The 14,544-nt window shown below is 42.8% G+C and overlaps 1 protein-coding gene across 1 annotated transcript in view; it reads right to left on the reverse strand.

Annotated features, from left to right (window-relative positions):
• Positions 1-2,613: 2,613 nt before the first annotated feature.
• LOC146812225 (protein-glutamine gamma-glutamyltransferase E-like) overlaps positions 2,614-14,544 on the reverse strand; it is a 261,472-nt gene continuing 249,541 nt past the window's right edge. Inside the window, exons 12-13 of the mRNA XM_085619255.1 lie at positions 8,546-8,679; positions 2,614-3,192 (exon numbers count right to left, since the gene is read on the reverse strand). Coding sequence (XP_085475381.1) covers positions 3,039-3,192; positions 8,546-8,679 — 288 coding nt within the window. The 3' untranslated portion in view covers positions 2,614-3,038. The remainder of the gene's footprint in view (positions 3,193-8,545; positions 8,680-14,544) is intronic.

Raw genomic sequence — 14,544 nt, forward strand, 5'->3', positions numbered from 1 at the left:
TCCGCAGCCACCGATTTTCCCCATAGGAGCCTGTGTTGTCGGTCGGACCACAGGCTCTATTAAAGTCAATGGGAGCCCTTTCGAACGGTGTTAGGAAGCATCATAATCGGTCGAGTGGAACCGCCGTCCGGTAGTCCATTGGAACCGAATCCGACAAGGAGTCGGGCGGTTTAGTTTCCGACTGACATCGTAATGAGGCCTTAAATGTTAAAGAAATGATATTTATTATTGACTTGCAATGTAATAGAATGTGTTTTCCATTTTATTCTTACATAAGTGTTCTTGCTGCTAATTGCAGTCTTTACTTTCTGGTTTTCCTTTGGAGATATTGTAATGTGGGTCAGGTGACTCATTTTCTGCTGGGGAAAAAAGCTGCTTTCATTTTATTTTAAATGTTTGTTTGTTGGAAGCTAGTGGTGGCTGAGGGATTTTGATTGTATTTTTCGCATTTAACAGTGAGTTGGTCTTTAGAAATATGTCGTTTTACTTACTTTTTGTGTGCCTTTTTCTATGTGATTGCTCTAGTTTTTCAGCAGATTAGTAGTTTCTCAATGGTGTAGATATTTCCCTGATATCTACAGTTTAAAAGACAAAAGAAGTAGAGTGTTTTGATAGTTATTTATTAATTTATGTTTTTTTTAAATTAATTAATATATCAGTTAATTTAAATAAATGTTTTACTTACTTTAGAATATAGTTGTATGTATTCTTCCACTTCTGTTTGAAGATTGCCTTTGGGAAATCTGTCAAAGTTTCGTCATCTTGCTGCTTTTGAAGTTTTTGATGTGGTAAGTAGACACATTTTGTATGCCTTTTATATTGTTAGTTTAATTGATAATATAATTTTATTGATTAATTAGCTTTACGGTTTGTTTTTATTTGTTAGTGTTTATTTAGTTTGAGATTATTTTAAGTTATTGGCTTTTATGTTGAAAGCTAATTAGGGGCCGATTCCGATCCGGGTCTGAAGGGCACCGAACGCAATCCGGACGGATTCCATTCGGAATGTATGCTCTCATAGCAAAGTGTAGGGTTCAGCCGCATCCTAATTTCTGGGCTGGAACCGATGACTGGACTTCGTTCAGTTCCAGTTCCAGAATTATGCCGGACTGACTTGGGTCCATCCTGCATCGTAATCGGCCCCTTAATCTGAACCAAAACTATCCCTTTTATAATGCGGCCTCCTAAAGTGTACTAGAAGTGAAACAAATCCATAATGTATTGGAATTTTACATGATAAATAGTAACATCATCTTAGTTTATGAATAGCAAAAGGGGTGCGAGTCATAGTTACTGCACTTCAAAATCAGTGCAGATGGTGATCCTGAACTACCATTGTAACTCCTTCCACGTCTGCCCAACATTGAGAAAAGACATAGATAACTGTACGAGGGTATCATATCTGACTGGGCAGCTGAGGAGGCGAACTCCAGATACTATTTAAACATTTGCCCCTTTTTTGCGATAGACCAGAAGGGCTCCATACTGACTGGTGCCACATTTATCAAATGAAATATTTTTCTTGAAAATATTTTCAAGACATGGGCCCATCAGAAGCAGACTGGGACACCTGATAAAAAGTGAATTATAAAGATGACAACATTCTCATGGTCCCTGTTTGGTTTGACCACTGAGAAACCAGGATAGTCACTAAACAGTCCTGAGGAGAGAAGAACAATACTACAAACATACACCTGGGTGAAAGATATACTCACGATGATCATCATGGACAGTCCCATCTTCTCCCTCACCTCTGCCCAACTATGAAGATGAAGGACTAAATGGAGTAAACTGGATTGAGATTCAAGTAATTAGGTCAACACTTGTACACTTTTTTGGAAGGGTTGTTGTGTTCAGACCTGGAGTCAATAAATAGGAACTATTTAAGAAGGGCAAAGGCATCCATGAAATAAATAGATGGTTCCACACCCAGGTACAGGCTCAGGAACTGTCTCTCTAGTCTAATGAGATCTCTGTGTGATGGCACCTGTGTCCCTCTTCCAGTGGTGTAGCTAGGACTTAGGCCGCCCGTGCATTTGCCGCCCGCGGAGGCCTGATCGAAGCGCGGGGGTGGTGGGGTGCTGGCGATTTATGCATCCGCAATAGTCGCAGGTAAGGGGGAGGGGTGTTAGGGGGGTTCTGCCCATTCTTGCGGCCACAACAGTGGCAGGTAATAGCGGGGGAGGGTGGTCGGCCGCCTCCATCAAAACTCATGCCGCCTGGGGCGGTCTGCCACCACCACCCCTTAGCTGCACCACTACCCTCTTGACCAAACCCCAGCACAAATAAAATCCCACAAAAACTCAGTAACGCAAAGCCAAGAAAATTGAGCTTTTCTTGATTTTGTAAATCCTGAAACATATTGTGTCATGGCTGAACCAAAACGTGTCTCACCCACTTAGCAAAATATTAGAAAATCTGGGCCTCAATTTCCAAATGCATAAAAGCTGATGGGATTTGATGGGCGATAGCCAGGAAATGAAAAGGCTCAGGTTCACTACATCAGTAATGAGAAGAATTGACAAAAGTTCCACTCCACAGGATTGGGAGCCCTGTAGCATGCATTTTAGAAGATTTGAGTTTCCTTTGCAGTAATGATTCAGATTGGACATGTTTCGTTTGAACCAGGATTTTTTATTGAGCTGATACTGAAAATCACCCTCACTGTGCCAAAAAACAACAAACGTTTTTAAGGATGCACGTGGCCCAGGCCTCAGTCCAAACACCTTCCTATATACATTTGTTCTTTGGTTACATTTCAGAAAGGAATCCGAAGAAATCTGTGACTATAACACTCTTAAAAAGTACATAAAAAGGTACAACATGCCAAAAATATATTTATTATGAAAGTTATCTACATTGCCCTGAAAAGAGTTGCAACCCACCTTTGCTTTAACTATAAATCATGCAGGGAGGAAACATACGTGTTCACGATTGGTTGAGAAGGACAGGATCAAACAAATTTGATATATAGTTGAGGACAGGATCAAACAAACTTGATATATTTTTCAGTAAGGCCGTTCCATTTGTTGAAGTGCCTAGGACGCCACAAGTACATCGATGCTCTGGATTCCTTTGACATCTTTAAACCTGTCACAAGTCAGATTGACCGACAGGTCGTGTTTCCCGCTCTTGTGGGGAGTGAGTTCAAACTGGATCATGGCTTTCTGCGCAGGTTCTATCGTTGGAACACTGGAAGAGAGGAGGGGACGTATGATAAAGAGGTGGACACAAGCATCCTTTGTACGTGTTTATTAAGTTTATAAATAATCATGATATCCTGTTTTTCAGCTTAAAGAGCAATCAAAGATGTCTTGGAAAGATAATTTGCTCGATTTCAAAGTGTGTGGATTTGCCACGTTTCTTTTGTGGCAGTCAACATTACATTACAGCAGCACACTTTTGTTCTGAGAGACAAAACACAAACATAGAGTGTTCATGCCCCAACACAACTCTCGAGGACCGCAAAAGAAATATACCAAAATAGGACAGTCTTAAAATATGCAATAAGAGTTTACATTTGTCAAAATTAGCAATGCTCTGCCAGTTTATATAATCGAGTTCGTGCTGGCTAGCTACAGGGAACAGTTTTTATCTCCTAAACCTGTAGCATGTGGCTGTACATTCACTTCAAGTGAAATTACTGATTGGTTTAGTATATGGAATAATATATAAATTCAAGTGCAAAATAGTGCATTCCTCAAGTTAATTCTCATACTGAGTTCCTAATGGACATCGCAGGCGGCCACATGCATGATGTACTTCGAAACACTGGGCTGGGCAGTCACTTAGAAGGATTCTGTACTATGGCCCTTCAGCACTGCCACTTCGGGGATCTGTTTCAGAGTTCCTCGAATCTCCACAGTGTCACACTACCTTTTCAATCTGTATGAAGCAGTGCTTAATTTGAGCTGGTGCTTTCCGGTACTTAGCACCGGCACCTTTTTTACAGGGTCGGGACTACAGGTTGTTTTCTCCAGTTGGTGGTGGTCCCGAACTGAAAATAAAATAAAAGATGTAACTCGTTGGATGGATCACGTGGTATATTATGGCAGCATTTTACTTCCTAAAAGGGACGGGGAGGACTACTTTCCATGATTGCATTAGGCTCATGTCAACCTTACTAAACTACTGGAATGATTAATATAGAGCGTTTCCTGGAAAGTGCGGGATAGCTAAGAGAGTTAAGGCTCCACTGCTTTAATTTGTATGCAGTCTGGATGTCAAAGACTCGACTGCTAGCACGTCTGAATCGCGTTTCATTTTTCCAAACTCTAAAAAGTGTTACCCCTGGTTATATTATCGTCTGAGGCGCGTACATACTGCATAAATACCTGGTGCACTGGAAGTATACAAGGACCAGCACAGAGAAACAACCCAGGCATTCAGAAGCGGTGGGCTTCTGATGAAAGTGTGAGCCCCGGCACCTATTCTTTTACAAATTAAGCACTGGTATGAAGACATTTCACTTTCTCATCCAGTCCCATGACTTCCAATTCTATACGATCAACTTCAGGATCCTGTACTGTCTAAGGAACCTGACTGTGGGAGAGTTCTGTTTACACTGGTGTATGCTGGATGTCAGAAACAGGAAGGGAAGAAATTGGATCATACTTTGGGGCATACTTACAAAGAGTTTACGCACAGCCAGTAAATTTACTGCACTGCATTGAGTGAACGGGAGAGAGCAGAGCTGCAACATATCTACTTAGAAGTGGTGCAGTTTAGTTCTCTTCCTGCACTGATGCACTTGTGGCTGCCATGCACCAATGCAGACAACCTTGCACCATAGTGCAAGGGGGTCTGCATTGTAGTGAGCATAGTTTTAGTGTGAGTCGAACACACATATCGCTGTCTACAATCCTTTATAAATAAGGATTTGCGTCAAACCCTATGGGTGGTTGCTAGGGGGACATCTATGCACCACCCTTGGAATGCCCTCTTGACGCAAAGTAATGCAAGGAAGTGCATTGTGCTGCATTGCATTACTTTGGGTTACAAATCAATGCAAACCATGATTTGCACTGGTTTGTAAATTCCAGCAGAAGATTTTCAGTCGTGTTTCGTTGAAACAATAACCCGACACACAGTTTATAAATCTGAGCCTAAATATTAATAACACTGATGTTTTGCTTATTGGTGGATAATGGCGGAGCTTTGAACTCCTTCCATGTAGCAATCAGAACAACAACGCCCTCCTAACCCCACCTCATCAAAAGTCATAAGGGGTCTACAAAACCGCTGTAGATGGTCTGCAGATCTTCAAGGGGGGGGTGAAGGCCGAGACTCCCAGCTCCCTTGTTATGGATCTTCTGCCATACGTGGAGCTCTCTGTGATGTGAAGTGAGCCACTGCTGTGGCTGCTCCCTTCATAGCACTGTAAGTTTGGGGTTTGGTTGACATACTTTGCTAAAAGTACCCACTCTGCAAAAAGTTATTTTTTCTCACACACATGTTTGTTTTCTGTAAGCAAAATAACAAATTACTTCTATGCAAAGGAAATGTTTTCACTGCACATCAGGGCCATTCTACATGTTCCCAACCCATGACCACCAGGCATTGCATGGCGTACACAGGAAGGAAACATCTACGACTGTCGCTCTACCCTCAAAAGAGTGGGTAAATTGAATGTCAGGAACAACTGGAGGTCCTGCGATAGACAAACAGCCAAGTCAAGGGTAACTGTCAGCAGAGAAAACTGAGGGCCCGATTCACAAAACTAACTTAAGACAAAATCCTAAACTTACTACCATTTTGGTATTCACAGAAGGCACTTACTCATTTCGGTATTCACAGAAGGCACTTACTCATTTCGGTATTCACAGAAGTTAGGAGTCCTAACTTTAGGACTCCTAAATGCCTTCTGTGAATACCGAAAGTCTTAAAATTTGGATTTTTCTCAGTTTAGTAGTCGTATAGTTAGGACTCCTAACTTTAGGACTACTAAATGCCTTCTGTGAATACCGAAAGCCTTAAAATTAGGATTTTTCGCAGTTTAGTAGTAGTATTGTTAGGACTCCTAACTTTAAGACTCCTAAATGCCTTCTGTGAATACCGAAAGTCTTAAAATTAGGATTTTTCTCAATTTAGTAGTAGTAAAGTTAGGAGTCCTAACTCTAGGACTCCTAAACTGAGAAAAATCCTAATTTTAAGACTTTCGGTATTCATAGAAGGCATTTAGGAGTTCTAAAGTTAGGACTCCAAACTTCTGTGAATACCGAAGTGAGCAAGTGTCTTCTGTGAATACCAAAATGAGCAAGTGACTTCTGTGAATACGAAAATGGTAGTAAGTTTAGGATTTTGTCTTAAGTTAGTTCTGTGAATTGGGCCCAAAGTCTCCACTGATGGTAATCCAGTGGGTCCCCGACCTCTACTGGCAACCGCTCAGCCATTATCAGGATCTAAGTGGCAAAACTTACTTTGCCCGCAATGTTTCATCAACGGTCTCTGCAATCGTTGCCTATTACACCTCTCAGATGCACAAACTGTGCTAAGTCCTTACTGGCTGACCATGAAGGGTTGTCGCTCTGCTGTCTCATCCCTTCGAGGTCCTCACCTTGACTACTGCAAGGCAGTTTATCCTAGACTCAATAAATGTCTCCAAATTAGATAGTACTGACAATTACCTCTGCCTCTTAGTTTGGAAGAGCTTTGCCTGATGGTCACTAGCTTCTCAGGTTGTGTATTGGCTTCTGAGATAAACATGTTCATTCTTACACTCTCAAAGGGTTATGCGTTCTTCCAATCTACACCTGCTGGAAGTCCCCTCAGTACGTAAATCTCCACTTTGCCGCCGCATCTTCTCTCAACCTGCACTGGTCATCTGGTCTGGCCTTGCGTTACAAATCACGGCTATGGTCCCTCATTTTTTCTTTAGGAAGAAACTTAAGATTCATTTTTTTAATCTTCAAGGGTTGCTTTGTCTCACCTGATGTCCTTTCTAGGACCAATAGACCCTCGGATGAACGAGCACTTTATAAAACGTATTTTGCATTAAATAACATACCATGAAAATGTGGAGTTTGGAACTAGGGAGTCTACTGTTCATACTCTGATTTCTAGCATAGATCTGTAATTTCACCTCACATATAGAAATTAATTGTGACCTGGAGTACATACAATCAAGTTAACCTGCGCAAATAATGCAAAATCAAAAGAAATGTTTTTTACATTTAACTGTAAATTGTTTCAGCTAAAGAAATAGGTACACATTTGATATGTGAATTAATAAAGGCCCTAATGTGATAGAGACCTTCATAATGTGACACACTATACTGCATTAACTTTGCACCAGTGCTGCAGAAAGTCCACATTTAGGGGTACATTTACTAAATTATAGGGCAATTTTGCGCAGCAACTAAAAATGCTATTCTGCGATTCCTGCATTTGCCACCCCTGACGGCTGCTGGCAAGAGCGGGGGAACGGGAGGCCCCCCACCCACCCCTTGCTACACCACTGCACATTGGAGCATATTTACAAAGAAATGGCGCAGTGTGGCACCTCAAGCAATTTAGCAGCACCGAGCTGTGTCATTTCAAAAACACAGGGATGCGTTGTATTCACAAGAATATGGCGCACCCCTGTGTTTTCCCTTGCGCCGGCACTAAAAACAAGTTGCCTAGCTCCAACACAGACACCCTTGCGCCATGGTGTAAGGTTGCCTGCGTTGCAGGGTTGTTTGTTTATGTGCTGGAATGGAAACCTTCCTGCACATAAACAATCATTAAAGGCGATTTGCTCCTTCTGTGTGGGCTGCAGAATGCAGCTCACCTAGAAAGAGCAAAATCCGAGGAGAAATAAAAGTATTTCTCCTCATTGTGCCACTCTAATGCCTGCTTTTCAGTGGCATTAGTTGTTGGTGCTGCCACAGATTTACACGTCCTTGTAAATCTGGGGCAGCGTAAAAAAACAGTGGGTGGGGAAACAACGTTTACATCGCGGATTGTACTCCGCGATGCAAACACAACACGGTTGTTACAATGACTGCGTTGTCACAATGCACTACCTTTACAACGCAAGTCATTCTAGGATAAGGAATAGTATGATTTACTATTCGAACACTTTCCCTAGTGTTGTACACACTGGAGTCGGAATAGTAAATCATACTATTCCTAAGTCCAGCGCGCCAGTTGTAACGACTCGCATTGTAAAGGTAGGGCGTTGTGACAACATGGTCGTTGTAACGACCGCGTTGTGTTTGCATCGCGGAGTAAAATCCACAATGTAAAGAGATATATTCCAATGGGTGTTGTGTTGGAACGCCCACAGCAACACCCATTGCACGTCCCTTTCATGAAGATACCTGCGTGAAAGGGTACGATATTGCCAAAAGCGATGTTAAGCCATGCAATGTGGCTTAACGCAGCTTTGGAGATATGGAGCAGGCCATTGCGCCACCGGAGCATTGTAAAAAGTGATACTCTAGTGACACAATGCCTTTGGAATTATGCCTCCTGGTCTACAGGTAACATTGATGTGGACTAGGGAACTGGCTGATCAATATTTGTTTTAATTTGCAGCAGAAGTGTGGGCCTTGACCCTTACCTTTTCACAATCAGTTTCTTCGACAGTCCGCTGCCTTCTACAGTCACCACACAGCCTTTAATGGGCTCACCAAGGGGATTGAAGAATGAAATTTCAACAGGAAACGTCTTCCCTACAATGGCTCGTTCGACCACCTGAAAGAGCACATCAACAGAAAAGTAAACACAAACAATCAAAGAAATCAAAGGTATGATATAAATAGGAAGACACAAGAAAAAAGCTGCCAAGTTTTCTGATTGGTCATGTGTGACATTTCAATGGCTTCAGTATGTGTATGAGTGACATTCCATTGCTAAATGTGTGACAGTTTGAGTGACACTCTAACGTAAGCCCATCAAGCTATAAATTCGATGTAACCAAATAAATATCACAAATACCGCTTTTTGGGCAATGTGAAGTTCTAGAAAAGAACTTGAAACTGCTGCAACAGTCCTGAAAAAGAAGATTACTGACCTAATTACCCTTCCTACCATGATTTTGTACTAAATACAATTATGGCACCAGGATCTGGAACAAAAACCAAGTCTGACACTGACTGAGTATCCACCTTGAGGTGCTTACTGAGGGTGTAGTGAATGGATCTCCCACAGCCTCTCCCAATTAGGAAATTCACAGCACCCAGAGGCACCCCCTAGATGAGGCAGCGGCAGAAAGTGAGGTACAGGGTCCAGCCTCTTACGCCACCATCACAGTGCTCCATGAGGTCTCCATTGAGGGAGCGTAGAGAAAACACAACCATCGGTCTCTCTCGCAGAGGACAGCCACTGTACCCTGAGGGCTTAATTAACTCGTCCAGTTTCCGCCTAGCTTGCTCCACATGATGGGTTGGGCCAGCATCCCCAAAAACACACTTTCCTGGAGCCCACCTCCTAACTAAGGCCTCTATTCACAGGTGATCACTGAATGGCAGTGCCAGCTGCCAATTCATGTTTATATCATGCTGCCCTTCTCACTCCACTCTGCCACTCCCCCACCAAAAGCTTCTATGTAGTCCATTTCATATTAGAACTCTGCGTCCTTCAGAGTGCCTTCAAATATGTGAGTCCAGGATGTGAACTGTACAATAAACATTTGTGTTGGAAATAATGAATTTAATGTTGCTCCTTCTGTAAGAATCTAGGCCAAATGTAGAGTGCACATGACCAGTCTCTTCTGGAAGTGTGAGACATTTGTGACTACTAGAAGCCAAGCTCCCCAAAAGATCATAGGACTGTAACGACCAGCCGGGATGCAGATCACATGATCCTCATTTCTGTACTTGGGCCAAAGGAGTGTGAAATGTTTATGATTTGCAGCCAGTGCTGTGTACCAATAAAATAAGCATCTGTGCCCATAACCAAATGACAAGACATGAGCATATCTATCTCTCCCTTCTTCAAAGCGGAAGGCTCAGCCTGTGTGCCCAGCAGCTCCAGGCTGCCAGCTCACACTGGGAATTGCACAGCAGCTCTGAGAGAGCCTTAAAAAGCAAAGGGGCAGAGAGCATCTGTAAATGCATGATGCGGTTCTGCTCTATCCTGCTCCAACGGGTGTCAGCAGGGGCCTGAACTACATCCCCCAGGAGACTTCGCTGCCAGGAGGTTGGGAAACATGTGACAAATGAAAATGCAGGGTAGGCAGTAGAACAGGTGATAACAGGATGCTTTATTCTTTAAGATAAGTATCTCATGTTTAGTGGCGGCTGGTGACATTTGAAAATGGTGAGGCGTAAAAGTGCCCCATAACAAAGTCGCGTCAAAACGCACTCTCAAACTAGGACCAAAACACCCCTTCCCCTCCATGGATTTTCTTCAAAACACTTGCAATCAAAATTAGACCTTCCCAACTCTGATCCCAGCTAAGTACATATCCCGCCATTTTCAAATGTCACCAGCCGCCCCTGATTAAGACTTCTAACACGTGCAGGAGACGGTCTTTTTCAATTCCAGAAGCACGAAAAACGACAAATGCGAATTTACAACGCATACTTCTTCCACAGATGAACTCCGCCTTGGAACGTTGGAAAACGCGGGAAATGGTATCGGTTCTAAACCAAGAAGGAATGCATTTGACTAAAACCATTTTCGAAATACTACTTCACTACGTTTCTTGCAAAAAGTTTCCCATTAAAAAAAGGGTCTCCAGAAGTGAAGAAAGATGAAACGAAGCCGAAATAACGAGCCTGGAAGTAGCCATGGGGAGCACCCCCATACGATGGGAGGAAACTGCAAGGGGTGCAAACAAACCAGGCTTGATAGATATTACGGCATGCAATCACCCCACCTGCGGGTGTGATAACTCCATCCAAGAAAAGAAACAGCCTCACAGGAGGAACAGACCTCTTCTGTCCTGGTGAACTACCCCACACATTCATTAATACATTCACATTTATTCAGACCACTACAAAACCATGTAGTCTAAGCTGTTTAATACCTTTTATCTATATGAAAAAATCCCATATTTTTCACACCTTTATGTTTTACGCGTTTGAAAACAGCCTCCTGAATCTTGAAGCCGAAACATTGTACTCAGTTTCATCAATTAATTTCTGATTTTCCCATATTCGCATACACCCTATGAAGTTAAAATAAATAGCGAAATAATTCGATTACAGTTGTCTAGGGCAGTTACGTTGTTTTGTCATCAGGTTAGCCAAGTGTGTGCATTGTGCATCCCACAACCGTTTCCCTTCCCATAACTGGCTGATGCTCAGCTTTTCTGACACGAAGTATATACACACAAACATCCAAAAAAGCCCATAATGAAGCACAACAGAATAAAACGGAAGAAAAAGGAAAGGACTATAACAGAACATAAATGATAGGCTTTCTTTCACTTATGATGCTGACCAACAGCACAAGGAACAGGAATCCTCAAACCGCACCGATTATGACTCATGTACCCTAAAACCAAAATTAAAAAACACTTACCTGACCGCCTCTTCTCCTGGTCCGCGTTGGCGCCTCTCTGCCCCTTCAAACGGTCCGGAACACCACGTCCACGTGACGTGACGCAAGTGACTGCAACCCGGCCCTCAGCCAATCCTGGCGCTGCAGCAGCGCCAGGATTGGCTGACGGCACCGCCTACTCCTCGCCCGCCGCCTGCCCATTAGGAGACCGAGGGGCTCCTAATGGGCATGCGCAAGGCAGCAAAAACACCAGTATGCATGACTGGGCACGGAGTAAAAATTAAGCTCCATGCCCACTCATGCGCACTTGTGCTGCCTTTCTCAAAGGCGTCTGACAATGATGTCAGTCAACATGACGCCGGACCGCCCACGGTCCGACGTCATGCTGACTGACATTCACAGAGGAGGGAGCTAAGAGGGAGCTGCGGGCGCGGGCGGGGGGGGGCTACGCCCCCACGCCCCAATGGACGCACCGCGCCTGCTCATGTTACAGGTAAAAGATGATAGGAATGAATCAGGAAGGCCCCACCGGGAGCAGAGCATCCTTGCTGCTCAGCCCATGCAGAAATGAGGATACCACAAGACAACTGCAAACTCAAGGTGCCCTTAATTCCTGTGACATGAGACGTGATTCTATTCTACTCCAACAGGGGTCAGTGAGGCCCTGAACTACATCACCCAGGAGACTCTCCTGCCAGAGGGTGGGTAGAGCATTGGCAGTAAAGGCGACCTTGATTCCCACAGCGCGGGCGTGATTCTATTCTGTTCCAACGGGCCACAGGGAGGCATAAACTTCATCCCCAGGAGACTCTGCTGCCAGGAGGTGGGGAGACCATTGCGCATTAAAAAGGTGCCCTTGATTTATGTGGTATGGGATGTGATTTTCTTCTGCTCCAACAGGTACCAGCGGGGGCCTGAACTACATCCCCCAGGAGACTCCATTTCCAAGAGGTGGGGAGATCATTGCGCACTATAGGTGCCCTTGATTTCCACCCAGGAACAAAAAGTACAATTGTGTGTTTTCACAGGGGGGCCATTCTCCTGTGCAGACATCTCCACTATGGAGAACTATGAACAGAATGAATAGTAGCCCTAGGGAAATCATTTGACAGTCTCACTAATATGCCTGTAAATCTGTGCTGGGGGCATCTTTCCACGTGCTACTGGGAATAATGGTGCTCTGCAAATCGAAGCAAATAGGTATCCACACATAGACGTAATTCTATAGATTCAGGTTTAGTACTTTTTTTATGAATAGGGCAGATTTTCCATACTATGGAGCAGATTTACAAGCCCCTTGCGCCTCTTTTGCGTCACTTTTCCCATGTTAAAAGTGACGCAAAAGTGGCGCAAGCGGCTTGTAAATCAGCCCCTATGTACATAGGACCCACTTGCAGTAAACATGTTTCCAATGATCAGCCCGACCAAACACATATTAACCCTCAATGACATAAACTAAAGTGACAGAAAACTTCTAGAACGCATACCTCACAGAATTAGGTGAACCATTAGACATGCTCCAAGCACTCTGAAATACACATGACAAGTAGCAACGCGGGCTACTACACATACAAACATTTAGAAGATCAGAATACAGATTTGTTTAATCCAAGGGTTTGCATAGCAGTCCAAAGCTGTTACATTCAGTAACACAGGGGCATGCTTTGATGAATCACAGAACATCAATACAAAATGACTGGTCACCACCAAGTAACTGCATGGAGTCTGTGTTTGCTGTCATGTGGACCTGACACAAAGCAACAAGAGAACTCAACCACTCCTAGGCCACAGGGCCTCAACCTTGGCTAACATTTAGTACCAGGATACTTTAGTTCACATAAATGTCCCAGTTAGACTGGCATGCAGAGTAGTAGAATGGTTTGTTACAGAAAAGAAACAGTGTTGGAGTATGTTATTTTCAACAGTTACATATTGGTGAATATTACAAGTTGGCCGGTAACTGGGGTTGCTTAACTGGACCGAGGGTTTCCGATTCTGGCCAATATCCCCACCTCAGGTGCTGTCTATCAACAGATTTTCAACCTAGAATGGGAAATGCCATGCAGGAACTACAATTAACAGGGTCCATTTCTGCATCTGACTCCCCGAGTCACTGTTTCTGCATAAGTTTTCAGCCTCTTCCAACACATGGAACAACTTTTGGTTTTACTGGGCGCGCTCATGTACCCAGTAAAGTCATATGCACTGTAGTATCTCCTAGCCACCACTATGCATGGTTTGCGACTTGTTTTAAAAAGAGATTTTAAAGTAAAGAAAGCTTTAGGTGGATTATATTTAGCTTGTGGTGATCTATCTAATAAAGGATCACATATTAAATTAAAGTCCTCTCAAATAATCAGTGGAATGTTACCTAGCTTGAGTACCTATTTGGTAAATAAGGATCAAAATTTGGGATCATCATTTTTTGGCCCATAGACATTAACTAAGTAAATAGATGTAGTATCCAATTTAATTTTAACAATAATGTATCGACCTTCTGTATATGAGAATTTACTCAGTATTTAAAAATGTAATTTTTTTGAAAAAAGAATAGCCACTCCATTTTTCTAATTAACTGCAGGTGAAGAAACTATAGTACCAAGCCACTTTTTCTGCATATATGATAAAACCTTATCATCAATATGTGTCTCCTGTTAAAAACAAATATCAGTTTTATGACTTGCTAAATAAACTAAATTTTCAACATGTTTAACGGGATGTCTGAAACCTTTAACATTCAAGGAAAAATTTTAATATGATTGAAATTAGCCTCATGTTAATAGAAAGCTAGCAGAAACGGACAGAACAAATAGAGATAGCACAGCAAACGTAGCTCTATATAAGATAAATAAGGAGAAAAGGAAAGAAAGACAAGGACACACATACATACGACAACATGAAAACATAAATAGAATTGTAGAATCACGTACACGCATGACCAAGAATAGCCCACTGAAAATGATCGTCCATATAGCTAATCTGAAAAAAGGGGAAGTCAAATTATCCAGAAAAAGTTGTATAAATAAATAAAGTCAAGTATTTGTAGTATCTCTTTCCATGGACATTGCTGATTGTTGGTCCAAGAAAGTACGTCGTATTCTAGTCGTTGAA

This window comes from Triturus cristatus, chromosome 7 (assembly GCF_964204655.1).
Source record: "Triturus cristatus chromosome 7, aTriCri1.1, whole genome shotgun sequence".
Taxonomy (NCBI): domain Eukaryota; kingdom Metazoa; phylum Chordata; class Amphibia; order Caudata; family Salamandridae; genus Triturus; species Triturus cristatus.